At 44.5% G+C, this 15,883-nt stretch overlaps 1 protein-coding gene across 5 annotated transcripts; it reads left to right on the forward strand.

The window, feature by feature from the left end:
• The first annotated feature begins 4,532 nt into the window (after positions 1 to 4,532).
• On the forward strand, positions 4,533 to 15,829 carry LOC129341866 (heparan sulfate glucosamine 3-O-sulfotransferase 1-like). 5 transcript variants are annotated; one of them, XM_054997220.1, is made up of 3 exons: positions 4,533 to 4,601; positions 10,677 to 10,855; positions 11,754 to 15,829. In XM_054997220.1, exon 3 carries the CDS (start codon positions 12,011 to 12,013, stop codon positions 12,917 to 12,919), a length of 909 nt encoding a protein of 302 aa, XP_054853195.1. In that variant the 5' UTR covers positions 4,533 to 4,601; positions 10,677 to 10,855; positions 11,754 to 12,010; the 3' UTR covers positions 12,920 to 15,829. The 5 variants fall into 5 exon arrangements, with proteins under 5 accessions (XP_054853195.1, XP_054853196.1, XP_054853198.1 ...); XM_054997221.1 differs by having other exon boundaries at positions 10,677 to 10,764; XM_054997223.1 differs by lacking the exon at positions 10,677 to 10,855 and having other exon boundaries at positions 4,542 to 4,601.
• Positions 15,830 to 15,883: the final 54 nt, after the last annotated feature.

Consider the following 15,883-nt stretch of genomic DNA (forward strand, 5'->3'; position numbering starts at 1 on the left):
TGTTTTAGAAATATAATTTCAGGCTGCTGAGTGTTTTTATGCTGTTGTGACGCCTCTAGCTAGTTTTTATGGCTTGTTTTATTATTCATCATGTTGTATGTTGTTTTATCTTTTTTTTTTTTTACTTTGGGACTCACCTCAATCAGGTCTCTGACATAGTTTTTTAAAAAGAATGATGATGGATCTGTGTAGCATAGGTCCTTTGAGATGAGAGAGTCACGGTGCCGGTACTGCAGTCTCAGGGGAGAGCCTGATGCAGCTTCTGCAAAGAAGTGTTAGGCTTTATCTCTTTTAGTTGTCAGCACGGTTCTTAGCATCAGCATATTCTGTTGTTTGTGTGAAACCCACCAACTTTTGAATCAGTGCCAGTTACAGGACTTTTCAGTCAGACTCTTTAATGTTCCCAGAACTTTCTAACCTTGATCATGTCAATCATGCCATGATCATCTTTTATCAGCAACTCTCTAGGTGTATACATGTCTCCTTTATTTGTGTTCAGAGTCCAGAGGTTTGGTTTGGGGCGGGGTGGCTGTTACTTCTCAGTTGGCATGCCTCCTGTTGTACCCTACTCAGGCTCATATCAAGTACATATGATGATGATAAATATTTCCATAATTGTATAAAGGAATATATTTCCTTAAAAGTAGGTCTATATGACTGAGAGCATTCACACAGTAAGTCTCTCTATTTCTTTCTGCTCTGCCACCTTAGTCACAGTGCTCTAGTTAACGCACCCAAATAGTCACTTGATTATACCCAATGCCAGATCTGTGAGCTGATACCATGGGAAAGCACTGCTGTTGAGGCAATGTGGAAAATCAGTATGTGGGGTTGGATCCCATTTGTACATGCAAGTTCGTGGTTGATGTTGCATTCACCAAGAGTTAATTCACACACATGCACAATATTTACAGTGTGTTCCTAAGCAGAGTGGAGCACAAGTGAATGGCACGTGAACAGGGAGGAATACACGTGAGTCTGTTCACTTGCCAGGCAAGTGTCATTCATCTCTTGTAGCTTGGCTCTCTGTGTGCTGGTGCTCAGCTGTAGCATTCACATATACAAGTCAACAAGGGATGCTGCAGCCATCAAGATGGAAGTGAGCTCTGACTCACAAAAGCCCATGCTGTAATAAATGTTATTAGTCTTTAAAGTGCTACTGGACTCCTGATCTATTTTGCTGCTCCAGACTGGCATGGCTGCCCCTCTGGAATTACTGTCAAGTGATGGACATGAGTGCTTGCGTCAGCCTCATGTGATCAAGGCTGCCTACGTGAAGCAGTCCTGCCACTTCAAGTGGCATCTCATTTCACTCTTTAAGCAGCTCTTTGTTCATCTGTTTGCCTTCCTTTCAGTTCCCTGTGAAGAAGAGGAACAAGTGGGGCAGCCAAGCAAAAGTGACTGCCCCACAAGGATGGGTGTTTTTTTGAAATGAGACAGCTGTGCTTTGCAATAATGGGGAAGTAGCAGAGGGTGCTTCCTTGCAAAGGCCATAAAAATGCCAGCAATGCATTGCAATGTCTTTTTATAAACCCATCACAGTTCACTTCCTGTGTGCTGTGTACACAGTTCTGCTTGCCCAGCATAAAAATGATCCCATACAGCTGGAAGAGAGGTAGAGCAGAGCAACCTGATTGATCAAGGGCTTGGAGCACCTTAGGAGGAAAGGATGGGGGGAATTCAGTGTAGGGGATGGGAAGCTTGGAAGACAAGTCTTTCACAGAACAAAGGCACTAAGCAAAAAGCATCCAGTGTGTGTTATGCCATGGGCTGCACCAGCAAATAGCAAAGATTACCTGGAACACTTGAGGAGTTTTGTCCTGGACCAACTGAAAAAGATCTTGGTCTGGCTTCCATCTATGGGACTGACCATCCTGTTTCTTGAGGGTGTATCTGTACTCATAAGGGAGAGCAGCCTTCAACTACGCTGATCCTGCACTGGGCAGGGGGTTGGACTAGATGGTCTGTATGGCCCCTTCCAATTCTATGATTCTGAGTATACTCTTTGTATTCTTTTGCGTCTTTGTAACCAATAAGATTGTGTCCCTCTTGTGGTCAAAGTTTCCTGCTCCATTGACAGAGCCTAGAGATTCCTAAAGGGGGCTACTGATTTCCAGGTGGGGCCTGGAATTCTCCTGGAATTACAATTAGGGTTGCCAACTCCAAGATAGGAAATTCCTGGAGATTTGTGGGTTGAGCCTGGGGAGGGTGGAGAAGGGAACTTAACAGGGCAACATGCCATAAATCCACCACCCAAAGCAGCCGTTTTCTCGAGGGGACCTGGCTGCGGTCACCGGCAGATTAGCTGTAATTCTGGAGGTTGGTAAACCTAATTACAATTAATCTCCAGAATCCAGAGATCCGTTTGCCTGAAAGAAAAGGCAGCTTTGGCGGGTGGATCTACAGTGTATCCTAGGGATCACATTTACCTCAAATCTCCAGAAATTTGCCAAGCTGTAATTGGCAACTCTACCCCTAAAGCAGAATCTCACCTGATCTTACGGGGAAGAAATGATAGAGGTTTATCAAATCATGAATGTGACAGAGAAGGGACTAAGTACGTGTTCTTTCTGCTTCTTCCACAATACTAGAACCTGGAGTCACCCAATGAAACATTAACCAAAGCCATCAGTTCAGGAGAGATAAAAGAAAGGGTGTCCTCATACAATTCATAATTATCTCATGGAACTCACTGCCACAAGATGTGGTGATAGCCACTGGTTTAGATGGCTCAAAAAGGGGGTTAGGCACATTCTTGGAGGACTGCTTTCAAAAGCAGCTACTTGGCCACTGTAGCTAAGCAGAACTTCAACATGTGGGGCAGTATAGCTCTGAATACCTACTAAACAATGCCTTCCTGACCTGTATGTAGGTTTCCTGGAAACATATAGCTGTCCCCTGTTGGGAATAGAACACTTGGCATATCCTAGACTCTAGGGTCAGTTTTTAGAGAGAGTAAATACCTCAAACTGCATAATGAAAGCCTATGCGGTGGCCAAAAGAAGATGAGTATACTCAGGAGACCCAGCTGAAAATACGGGAGTGGGTAAGGGGCCAAAGGTTCCATGGGAATACTCTAATTGTGTCCTTGTGACACTGCGTTTCACAACCTTTTTTCTTGAATTATTTAGCACTCTTCTGCAGAAATGTCCGCACCTCTGGGAGGTTGAATTTGAGGTCAGTAGCTTATGAACTGTGGTTGAACCTGGTGCTAACATCTTCATGTTATGTCTCCCAAGACAATTTGGTGCCCTAGGCAGAAAAGGCAAAGACAACTCCAACCCCCCACCCCATGAATACGGGCCAAAACCCACTGGAAAATTTCCTGCACCAGTCTCCTTGTGGGGTCATTAGCACGCAGCCTGACTCTCCTTTGTCAGCCTACAAGTTGATCAGGCAGGCGGGCATAGAGGAGTGAAAATTCCCTTACAGGAGTTCTTAACGCAGGTTAGTTTTGTATGTTTGCTGCAGCACTGTGTTTTTTAATGTTATTTACGACCCCTCTTTATTTACATGCACCATCGCAGTCATTTTTACAAGAGACCTGTAAGGTAGATCCGATTTGCATCCTAAACTAATACCCAGTGTGTGTGGTAGAGTATTGTTGGACTAAGCACAGGGAGCTTGCAGCCCAAATCCCCACTCTGCCTTGAAGCTCCGATGGGTGATCACGAGCCAGGTTGTTGTGAGGATAAAATTGAGGATGGGACCATGCCTGAGACGATTATTCTTGGAGGAGGGACAGGATGAAAACATAACTAATACGTACTGCAGTCTGGATGTTGAGATTATGAGATCTGTGTCTTTTCTAAAATGGATGATACCCAGTTCCTTTTTATTTTTACTTTTTGCACTTCCAGTTCCTTTACTCTCAAATCCAACCACAAATATTATCGACAGTGAAACAGCTCTGCAGCCCAAAATAAGCTTCAGACCACCAGCACATTCATCCCTGGAAGAAGGCCGGTGTGCCCAGCAAAGGGCCATTTACTGAAGCCCAGTGCAAAGTGTCTCCCCCACCCCACCCTTTTTGACACAGCACTCCAAAGTGGGATGCCCTCAGGAATCCCATTGGGCTGCATTGCTTAATCACTGATATTTGTGATGGGACAAGAGAATAAAGAACCAGGAACTACAAACAGAGAAATGGGTGCCAACTTCATCCTTGTCTAAAAGTGCCTACGGAGTTGTGGCTGGATGAGATTTGAACTCAAGACTTTCTAATCCGTGGGTCTCTACAGCACCATTTCTGCAGTGCAGGCTCCATCCAGTCTTGGTTGTGGTTTTGACTAACCTATCCAATCCTTCTCCCCACTCTCTGACAAATTTACTCTTCTGGAATCACTCATTTCACCCTTTGTGCTTTGGTGACTCAGACCATCTCGTACCTTGTTGTTCTCTCCAGCACCTTCCCCTGAAGACTGCAATAATCTCTCTCCACAGAGAGAAGGCAGGACAAGGATTACTGCTTACAGAGAACCATGTGCTTGTGGGCGGGCAGGAGAAGCTGTACAAAGAGCCTGGCACCAGGCAAAACAGCTGGAGAAAGCGTAGAGGCTGATCTAGACTCTCTCTGACTCTGGAGTCCTGTGTTTTGACAGGTAAGGATTTGGAGTTGAATTTGTTTCTCTTAGTCATAAGTAGTAGACATGGAGGCATCAACACAGAGTGGTGCCTGAGTGCCTCTTTCTATGTGCAGAGTTCAGTGTTTGCATTTGTGGGAGCTGAACTGTGTCTGCTATGGAAGCTCTTGATTTATAGGTGGGCATGATTTTTGGCATCTGGTGTATGATGAAAGTTGGGTCTGTGCTGATTCCTTTTATTTTCATGTATTGAAACTTCTATTGACTTTCCTGGGTCTTCACTCACTCTCTTCTTTATCTGTCCACATGTCCTCTGTAAACTCGACATACATCCTCTGTCCCCTGACCACATCTGTTTTCCTTTGTTGCTCATTACCATTGGGATTCTTGCCTTCCTGGACTCTCTCTGGCTCCTTTCAGATGGTGTATTTTAATGCTGTTAATTTTTTCTTTATCTAATTGATCTCACATCTCTTCTGCCTCTTCCCCCCCCTCCCCGCCTCTCCACTCCTTTTCTAAGTCTAATCTCTAAAATCTGTAAACAAGGGCTGGATGTTAAATATATTGTGTGGAGTAACGGTTAGAGCATCAGACTAGGATCTTTTGAAACATTAGTAAAAATTTATTTATTTTTTAAAAAAAGACTAGGATCTTGGATGACTAGGTCAGTCATGTAAGCCTGCCGGTGACTTTGGGCCCATCACAATCTCTCAGCTTACCTACCCTTACAAGGTGGTGGTTGTGAGGATTAAGTAGAGGAACGAGGAAAAGACGTTTTGGGGCCCCAATCAGGGAGAAAAATGAGATATAAAGTAAATAAAGTCATGTATGCACCTGGTTGCTTAGGAACTCTAGAAAATAATAATTCTAATTCCTGGTAATGAAAGCATATCTCAGAGCACAGAGGAACTAGCTGAGAAATCGAACAGTCACGCTTAAAATAGAGATGAGGATAGAAAATTAAGGTCCATCTTTGTCCCCATCCCTACAATAATTGCAAAGGCCTCAGCAATTCCTGCCCCTCTGCTGTCCCACCAAGCAGAGTAATTCTTGTTCCCTAGTTCAGCATCCCAAATAAAACTCTTATGTCTGGTTTTAAAAAGTTACATGGGGAAAGACTTCTAGGATGTGTTTGTAAATCTGCAGCTCATTGCTGGGTCAGTGTATTTGGTTGCCTATAGAAGGCCAACATACCTGGAAAAAATGCCCTGATTTGCTGCTCTGCTTTAACATCTGCTTGATCTGCAGAAAGGTTTTTCTGGGGTAAAGGAAAAAAGGTCACCTCCTGACATCTGTAGACAAAGCAGGCGTGAAAGGCACTGGAAAAATGGCTGGTGCAAGAAGTAGGTGACCGAGGCAGAAAAGCCAAAAGGTATTTTCCCTCATCCCATTAGGGCATGATCCACTGGGAAATTTTCCTGCACATTTAATTGAGCTGAACAGATGCTGTGCAACAGCCTGGTGGTACATGCTTGGTCCTCTCCCATTGAACTCAGTGGTACTTAAGTGCTTAACTTTGGCTGGTTCACGCCCAGAGATTTTTTGACAGGGTTGAAACTGATGCTTGCATGATAAAGTAGTGCACCTACTCCCCTGTTTTCAGTTTTCCCAGAATTAGGAATGTACAAGCAGGGGACACCTAATTTTCCTTTTCCTGCTTTCCTCTGTAGTTCCCACCCACCGTCCAACCTACCTTTAGCTCTCCCTCACCCCGTCTTCACCTTTCCCTCCTTCCCTCCCCTTGGCAGCCAGGAAAACGTCGGCTGACTTGTACAGTGCTGGCCACCAGGCCCAGTTGCTCTCTGGGCTACTCACAAGGGGCACCTCACTTTCCCTCGTATCTTCCTCCCCACATTATTTCCTCTTACTCTCCTGGCATTCCCCATATCCTTTCCCCTTTCCCTGCTTCCTTCTCTCCTTCCCACCCGCCCACCAACCTACCTTTTCTCTGCCCCCCCATCTTCAGCTATATTTACTATTTATTTATGTCATGTATACCCTTTCTACACAATGGAGACCCAAAGCATCTCCGTTTTATCTTCACAACAACCCTGTGAGGTAGGTTAGGATGAAAGTGTGTGACTGGCCCAAGGTCACCCAGCAAGCTTACACGGCAGAGTAGAGATTTGAAACTGGATCTCCCAGGTCCCAGTCTAGGGTTGAGTATTTGGGGGAGGAATGCAAGTTGTGTAGTGCCAAGTAAGTGGCAGGCCTGGCTGTCATGAGTCTTCCCTCAAAGGTCAAAACAGCCCTGGAGAGGGCCCTTCCCCACCCCCTTTTACTGAAAGACAGAAACCAAGGCTTGAAGGCTGGCAATATAGGTACAGTGGCCCCTGAGAGGGCATTTGTTTCTTAAAGCTATATGCAAGTCACAGCTTCTATTATTGGGTTTTTTTTTAGCCCCCAACCAATGTGTGTGTGTTTTAGATTGCCAGCTGTGGGTAGGAAAATTCCTGGAGATTTTGGAGGTGGAGCCTGGAGTGGGCAGGGTTTGAGAAGAGGAGTGACCTTAGTGGGATATACTGCCAAAGAGTCCACCCTTCAGAGCAGCCAATTTCTCCAGGGAACTGATCTCCGTTGCCTGGAGATCAGTTGTAATTCCAGAAGATCTCCAGTCATCACCTGGAGGTTAAACGTAGTATTTCAGATTTTTCTGCAAATCAGAGGCTTTCCTCAGGTTTGTAAAAAGATTTGTCTGTTCTGTTCATGGCCTTTCCATACCCTTGAGCCAAAGTTTGAGCAATGGGCTCTTTAAGCTCTTATCCCCATGTGAACAGGGGCAGAGGCTTGGGCAGGGCAGGGTTCTCAATGCATGGCACCCGCACCATTGTGTGTGTGAAGTGCTGTCGAGTCACAGTCATCTCATGACAAGCCCATATAGTTTCAAAGCAAGAGACAAACAGAGGTGGTTTGCCATTGCCTGCCTCTGTGTAACCACTGTGGACTTGCTTGGTGGTCTCCCATCCACGTACTAACAAGGGTTGACTCTGCTTGTCTTCTGAGATCTGATGTGATTGAGCTCACCTGGGCCCCTACGCAGGTTATTCACTCCAATTTGCTGGGTCTTCACTCCTCCTATTCAGGCGTGAGCCACTGAGAAGGGGCAGAGTTCAGAGTTGTCAGCTGATAGATGCCAGTGCTTCAAGAGTAGTGGTGGCGCATGAAACAGAGAGAGAAAAAAACATTTTCGTTCTTGGGTTGGGGAGCTGCGCTGAAGACCAGGCAGGAAGCACTCAAAGGCCGGAGTGGGCTCCCCGGCTGCTGGATGACCTATCCCAGTTTTACCATAGAGCTCTATCTTTTCTTCTGGCTCTTCAGGATGATCCGATGTGTAGACGGATGGGGCTTTTTTGCTTTTAAAGGGTTTGTAAGGGACAGAATGTTGGCAAGTTCAAGTTTGTCATGGAACTCCTGCTGAAATTCAATGCAGCTCTGAGAAGCAAATGAACTCTTGTCCTCTTTCGCAACCAGCCACCCTTCTCCCTTTTCCAGCTACATTGCACGGGCTTCAGAACTCCTGCCATTCTAATGATTTTGCCTGACAGCTTTTTCCTCCCTGTCCATCAAGACTATACTCCTCCTGAAAATCCTCACCCACAAATCTTAATTTTTATTTTATTTTGTCAGGACCTGGCAGTGCCTAATGGTTAGAGCACGATGCTTCTATGCTATGCCTCTCCTGTGCCCCCTGCAGTGCCTGTTACCTGGGTGACAGCCTGTACTCCTGCTCCCTACCCCTGGGACCCCCAAACATGTCATACTCCATCATTAGCAAGTGTTAGGAAGTGGCAACCATGCCCAGCCCCAGAGGGATGGATCTCATTAGAGCAAAGCAGGTCTTAATTAAAACAACTTCCAGCAAATGCCTAACCCCACCAGCAGCTCAGCCTTGGTACCCCCAGCCCAGGCCAGGTGCCAAATGGCAGGTTATGACAGGAAGCGCAGTTGCGCTGACACAGGCTCCGGCAGCTAGAGGTGGCCTGGCCATGAAGCAAAGTGAGGAGGCCGCCTTGGCCTACGGATGTGCTAGGGGTAGCAGAAGGAGGGCGGGGGTGGCCAGATATGACTCAAGGGCACAATTTACAGGGGAAGTGCTCCCCTTTAAGCTCCATTGAAATAAATAGGAGCTGCATTTTCCAGGTGGATTGTTCTCCGCAGCAATTAGTGTCTGGATTGTAATTCTGTATTACTTTGAGAAAAGCCCTGGAAGTCTCGATCCCCCTCGCCTGTATCTCAGCAGCTGCAGTGTGAAATTTGCCGGAACTTGTGGAAAGCATGACCATGGAAATGTAAAGGCCCCTGAAGAATTGCAGTGGAGTTTGTCAAACTGTTTAGAGCAGCAGTGTGGCACTGAGTGACGCCACGCCGGCCCCTAGAGAGGAGTAGAGTCAGACATACACAGCAAGAATTCTGCGTTTCAGCCTCTGGAGTCTCATTTAGCAGGAAGGAAAGGAAAAGGGCATTAATAAGGGGCGGGGGCATTATCACTGGATCAACTCACAGCAACCTAACCTAGATCTTCTGTTTGTACATTATTTGCGATGCTGGGCTGAGGATAAGGTGGGGTAAATTTGGCAGCAAATTTGGCATACAAATTAGGGCTAGCAAAGGGTGTGTGTGTGTCAAAATATCCTGCCTCTTAATTTCAATCCAGAAACATCCTCTTTTTGCACAAAGTTTGTGGGGGAGGGGTCCCTGAGATGGTGCCCACTTATGAATTTCATGCAGATTCCCAACTCAAATGGGATCATCTTGCCGCAGCTACTCCAGGAAGTCTGCAGGGCCTGAGTGGGTGGTGTCACCACGGCTACACTGTCTCCCCTGCAACTACCCTCCTCTCTGGAAGAACAGCAGAGGGTGCCACCCAGCTGCAGCAAGGACCAATGAGACACCAGTTATGTGTCCACCAAACTCCATTGCTGACCTTGGGTAAACATCCCTTCATCTGAAATTAACAAGGTTGTGCAATAACCAGGCTTGTTGAATTGCTCCATGTAGGGTAAGGATTGCCTGTGCAAGACACTAGGAGCACTGCATTTCCTACTTTGTTCCTTTGCTGCACTCAGTCCAGATTCTGCCCTTCCATCACTCAAATCCTACTCTCAAAACTAAAATGATGGAAACATATAGCAAAGATCTCCATATACTAACTGTTGCCTTGTGACACGCATATCACCTTGGCTGTAGGCGCAATTGGCTATATGCTGCAGTTGCACCCATGGGCAGAAAAAAAATCAGAAAAAGAAGAGCAAAGCCCCTCCAGATTCAGAATCCCAGGGCACAAATGCTGTGTGCTTAACAGCTTTATGAATTATATGCTTCATTTCCTGGCTTGGAAGTACTAAAATGTGCTGAATTTTGGTTGGATCATGCACCCTGTTTAAACCATTACACTATGCACGTTGGGTGCATCAGTCCAGACTGCATCATTAACTAGTGCAGTGGTTCTTAACCTTTAATCTATGACTGCCCCCAAGTATGCAGAATTATCAGTGAATGACCCTCCCTTCATCTGTTCATTCATTCATATACCCAAAGCCTGACCCAGAGGTAACAGACAATTAAAAAAAAACCAAACAAGGAAAACACAGTGATACAATTTTCCTTCACATACATACATACATACATACATACATACATACATACATTTTCTACCTGCACTGCCTTTGTTCTGTGTGCACCTCTATGGATTGTGATTCATATACATATTTGTTTGCAGGAGTGTGAAAACAATTTTCCAGGGTCAGCTGCAAGATTCAACATAAGGCCCCACCCAAATGCGAGAAAAGGCATGGCAAACATGTATGGGATTTATCTCTGGATCCACAACTTTTCAGCAACTGATGCTGGTCACCAGCAGCTACCTGGCCAAGATGGAGTTGGGAATCATAGTGGCCTGGTTCTTTTCTAGCAAGCGAGTCTCAGAAGAGGGAGCTGGGAGATCACTGTTGGTCACTGTGGGGTGCCATAGTGTCCCCTGTCATATCTTGTGCTGTGTAACATTTGCCTGATATCACTAAAGGTTATCAGAAGATCTGGAGAATCATCAATGTGCTACTAACACCCAACTCTTTCCTTTTCATCTAATTACAGGGAAGCAGAAGAAACCTGAACTGAACTGGTGCTTGGAGTCAGTCCGATCCTGGATGTAGATGAATAACTTAATCCAGACAAGACTGATGTACTTTGGGTTTGGGAAAATCCAGTTCCATAGTTTATTTTTATTTTATTTATTGGATTTATATCCCCCCTTTCCCGCAAGCAGGTTCAGGGTGGGTCACAAGTTGGTGTATAACCTTTTCTGATGTGGCTAAATTCATAATTTGGGTGTATTCCTAGATTCATTTTTATCAGTGGATAAGCAGCTGGCCAGGAGTGCCTTCTAGCAATTAGACTGGTTTGCCAACTTCAACATTCATGGAAAAAGTTGACCTGGCCACAGTCACATGAGTGGTGGTTAAAGGATTAGCCCCCTGTATGGTAGCATAAAAGGGCTGCCTTTGAAGATGGGCTAGGACTACTCCAAATGTCAATGGCCAGGATTCTTACCAGTCTTGCCTAGGGAAGCTAAAAGTACAGTATGTACCCAGGCTCTCAAGGCAGCTTTTGAGTCCATTTCAAAGTCCTCTCTAAAGCTGAACAGCTTGGGCCCAATGTATTTGATGGGTCACCTGTTGTCATGTGAACCTCCCTGGGATCTGAGATCAGCTGGTGGGGCCTTGCTTCACTGCAGTGAGGATGATGTGAGCCTTTTGCATAGCTTGTGAAAACCGGTTTGGAATTGGATAGGTTTTTAGTCCCTGCACTGAGACCTTTTGTATGTATACTGCTATTTTTAGATGTATGGCTGGCTTTTAAAAAGTGATCTTATCTGTTTATTTTCCTGACACAGCAGTTTGTATTGTTCTAACTGGCACACTATTCTATTTGATAATTATAACTAATATAGAGATTTTAAAAATCCAGTAAATTATACAATGCATTAATTTCCAAAGCAATGAGATTAGGGGAACGTTCAAGACTACATCAATAGCCATCAGTCCTTGGCTTCAGGTACCACTCTAGATCCGTCATTCCAAATCAGCTGTAACAATTTCTCTGCCTCTGTGGAACCTTGGAGGATCAACAAACTGGTAGCTATTCACAATATTCTTCTCTCCTTTTCCCCAGGTACAGCTGCTATGAGCTAGGCTGTTGGTAAATGGATGCTCTTCTGCCAGGACCTCCTTGCAATACCAAAATGGAAAGCCCCAAGAGTCTCTGGCCAGTCAAGGAAGAATCTGCTCTATAAAAGTCCTCCACATCCAGAAGAGTGACACGGTCTTCTTGTAAACAAGCACAGAGATGGAACATCTGAACTAGAGGAGCAACCCCTAATCCATTGCAGCACATATTCAATCACTTCCCATCTCAAGACAGTGTCAGAGATGGGAAAGGCCTGCCTGCTTCTCTTGCTTCTAAAGACATGTGGAATTCAAATGGAAGAGGAACCAAGGAGCCACCATGACTGGGAGACTCAGTGGAAAGGAAACACCACTCAATTCTCGAGTGAAGCTTGGAAGCAACGACTACCGCAGAGTATAATTATAGGGGTACGGAAAGGAGGCACGAGAGCCCTACTAGAGATGCTGAGTCTACATCCCCAAGTAGCAGTTGCCAATTCAGAAATGCATTTCTTTAACCTGGATGAGAATTACAACAAGGGGTTGAGTTGGTACAGCCAGCAGATGCCAATTTCACACTCTGGTCAAGTCACTATAGAAAAGACACCTGGCTATTTCTCTTCCTTAAAGGCTCCAGAAAGGATCCATGCTATGGACAGCTCTGTGAAGCTCCTGCTTATTGTCCGGGATCCTGTAGAAAGGCTGGTGTCCGATTACACTCAGATCCTGCACAACCGCAAGGCACAGCACAAGCCCTATCAGTCCTTGGAGCAGATTCTCTTGAAGAATGGCCGGGAACTCAACACCAGATACAAGGCCATGCAGCGGAGTCTCTATGCTCTGCACCTGGCTCGATGGCTAGAATTCTTTCCCAGGACCCAGATTCATGTCGTGGATGGAGGTGGCCTGATCCGGGAGCCACTCTCAGAAATGAGCCAAGTAGAACGCTTCTTAGGACTGGAGCCTTACCTAGGCCCAGACAACTTTTACTTCAACCAAACTAAGGGCTTCTACTGCCTGCAGGCCAGAGGGCATCAGCACTGCCTGGATCAATCTAAAGGACGACCTCATCCTGCTATAGATGAACTACTGCTGGAACAACTCTGCACATATTTCAGTGAGCACAATGAAAACTTCTTTGCCATGGTGGGACGGACCTTCAACTGGTGCTGAGCCCTGCCTAGAGGCTTGCTAAGATAGGATGTAGAGTAAGGTCTCTAGGGACAGGGCTTCTATGGTACAGGGTTGTTCCTTTTTCTATCCAATGAACTGTAAATAGACCACTACAATAGAGAAGCATTTCCGTGGTCCATGAGCCTTGAGGGGAATTGCAGAACAGGAAATAGTTTATACAATGGGGAACAGAATCCCCTTTATTTGTTCAGAGCCTTTTAATACAATTGTTGACTATTCTTTCCAGATCCACAGCAAGTTAAGACTATGAGGCTCCCGTTTTATATATTTAGATGCCACATTCTAGGTTACCAGAGATTCAACCCGCATTACGCTTTGAGGTCTATTTATTTATTTCCAGCAATCGTGTGATAGGAAGCAGAAGATGCAAACCCATTTGTTGTTTCCTCATTCTGTCCCTTACACCATAAGCAACTGTAGGAACTGTATCTCAACTATTCAGCTCTATTCCATTTCATGCTCACTGCTGCAAATCATGCAGTTCTACTGGTTTTCAACAGAGGGCAGCACTTCCTCATGCAATAACACTTCTCTGAGTATGATCTGGGTTGTTAAGACAGTATGCACAATTGTAAAGACCCTATCATATATACAGCTATTCTGCTTTTAGTGTGGCATATGAAATTGCTATCTTATACAGACCATCTAACCCAGTATTGTCTACACAGGCAGCAGCTTTCTAAACAACCTCAGCAGAAGACTGTTCCCGATTCTGTTATCCAAGCTCCTCTAATTGGAGATACCATGGAATAAAACTTGGGACATTCTATACACAAGGGAACTACTGCTGTACTGCAGCCTCTTGCTTTTTGCAGACGGGACACAATGCTGAAAATTGCAGAAAGGTTCCTTCAGGCAGCCTTCACAAGGTAGCGCAAATTCCTTATCACAGTCCTCATAAAAATGTCAGTGTTGCATTTGTGAATGTGAAGCCTGTAATGAACAGCACATGCATCAGTCTGAATAGGAGACTATAAGGGAGGGACTTGGTTACAGCATGTTTGCTCAAGTCCCTTTAACTGGGACTCCACTCCCATGTTAACTGTGCATGGGATTATGGCTTTTCCCCAGCCTTGTGCACTTTCTGGATGGGAAAGGAGAAGCTACAACAGTGTTCCTACCATCCAGCCTTTGAACTTCAGCTTCAGGCCTCTCTTTGAACAAAATCAGATAGGAGCTACTGGAAGAGAATATCCTGGAACCCCTGTGGACTCAACTGCAGATGTAGCTGTTCCTGTGGAAGCCCATTCACTTGCAACCCTGGCTCTACCTTTCTTTGTGAGGAACCAAATATGATTTCTGCAGGAGAGACAGGTTCAGAACAAAAGGGAACTGGAAAACTTGAGATGTACCAGTGACTGCTGAAGGATTCTTATACTTTTACACTATTTTCCCTGATGCCTTTTTTTCAGAGAGTAAAGGTGTAAGAAAGGCATCAGAGAAAGGCTCCAGATCTACTCTTGAAAAGCTGACAAACTCAGTATCATTGCTCATGACCAATCTACACATGTAGGAGAAAGTAATACACTGCTTAATTTGGCAGTTTGCAACAGGCTCTTGGTCTTCAACCCACAATAAAAGACAACCCTTCAGTCCAATCTTCTCTCCATAAAGATGCAAACAACATAAAGATTTCCTTTCTTTTCTATTTGTTAGAGAAGCAGTCCCTTCTAAGTGTAGAATTCACAGATGTTCATAGCCTGTCAAGAGACAGAAAGTAGCCTGTCATAGCCTGTCAAGAGACAAGCTATGTCAAGTAGCATGTTCATAGCCTGTCAAGAGACAGAAAGTAGCATCCTTACTCCTGAAGCTGGACAAGCAGTCTTGTTTGTTTTAGTTGTTTATTGTTCCATAGGAGTGCCATTCTTGGAACTCAGTCAATAAATACCCTATTACAATCTATACTTCCCTATTGAAATATGCCAGTTTTCTAATGTACAATACCATGTTGTTATACCACTTGCACCTTTTAGAAAGAGAAGCTTCTGAAAAATATCAGAACGTTCAATTTTGCTGTCTCATGTACACCAACACAACTCCTTCCCAGCTTGCCTGCCACCACAGGCCTCTTCTTGCTGCTTCTGGAATCCATATCTGTATTCACAAGGGCTATTTGTCCCTCCTTGACTGTAGCTTAGCATTAATTTTAAACATTCATTCTGAAAACATTATGGTGGACAGAAATCAACACTACTGCCAGAAATAGAGATGCAACTAAGCCCCACTTTATATGGCCGAATTTATTCAGAAAGTCTCTTCCCAAAGGGAAGTTCCTACAAGGCTCTAACTTAAAAACTGCATCTTCTGTAGTAGTTTCAATTCATGGTGCTTCTGGACATTATTTTTGGACTGAAACCATAATTCAAGAGTTTATACAGATTTACTTAAGGACAGGCACTGGCATGCCAGGAACTCAAGCATAAGTATTTATAAAATTAAAGTCTCGTTTTGTCATTATAATTTGTCACCACTGTGCCTGAAATTGCACTGTATGAACAAGCTTGATTAATAGCATCTGTAGGAACATTAATTCACAAAGCTTACTGATATGTATAGTCAGTCCCAAAGATATTATACTGTATATGGGGGCCAAACTATAAATTAGTAATCAATTACCAATAAAGTTGCCATTATAATCATGGCCACTCTGTAGAAGCACTTACTTTAATGCATTTAATGATGTTAATTTGTGTACCAAGCCCTTTATAACTAGTGAGTAATTGAGAACATAGCTTTTGCAATCTGACACCTGTGTAAAAGTGTTGCATTATTAAACTACATATTCTTCTAGCTTAAATTAAATTCTGGCCTTTGATTCCACAAGGCTACCTCAATTGTTTAGGTCAAAGAACAAGGCAAGCCAAGACAATCATGAACATGGCCATGTTAAAATATTATAATTTGGGAAGAGGTTTATTTGAAAACATGAAACTCAATTAAGAT

This window comes from Eublepharis macularius, chromosome 14 (genome assembly GCF_028583425.1).
Source record: "Eublepharis macularius isolate TG4126 chromosome 14, MPM_Emac_v1.0, whole genome shotgun sequence".
NCBI lineage: Eukaryota > Metazoa > Chordata > Lepidosauria > Squamata > Eublepharidae > Eublepharis > Eublepharis macularius.

What these genes read in the sequence shown, in the direction of transcription:
- LOC129341866 (XM_054997220.1), top strand. Translation starts at nt 12,011, where the DNA reads ATGGGAAAGGCCTGCCTGCTTCTCTTGCTTCTAAAGACATGTGGAATT.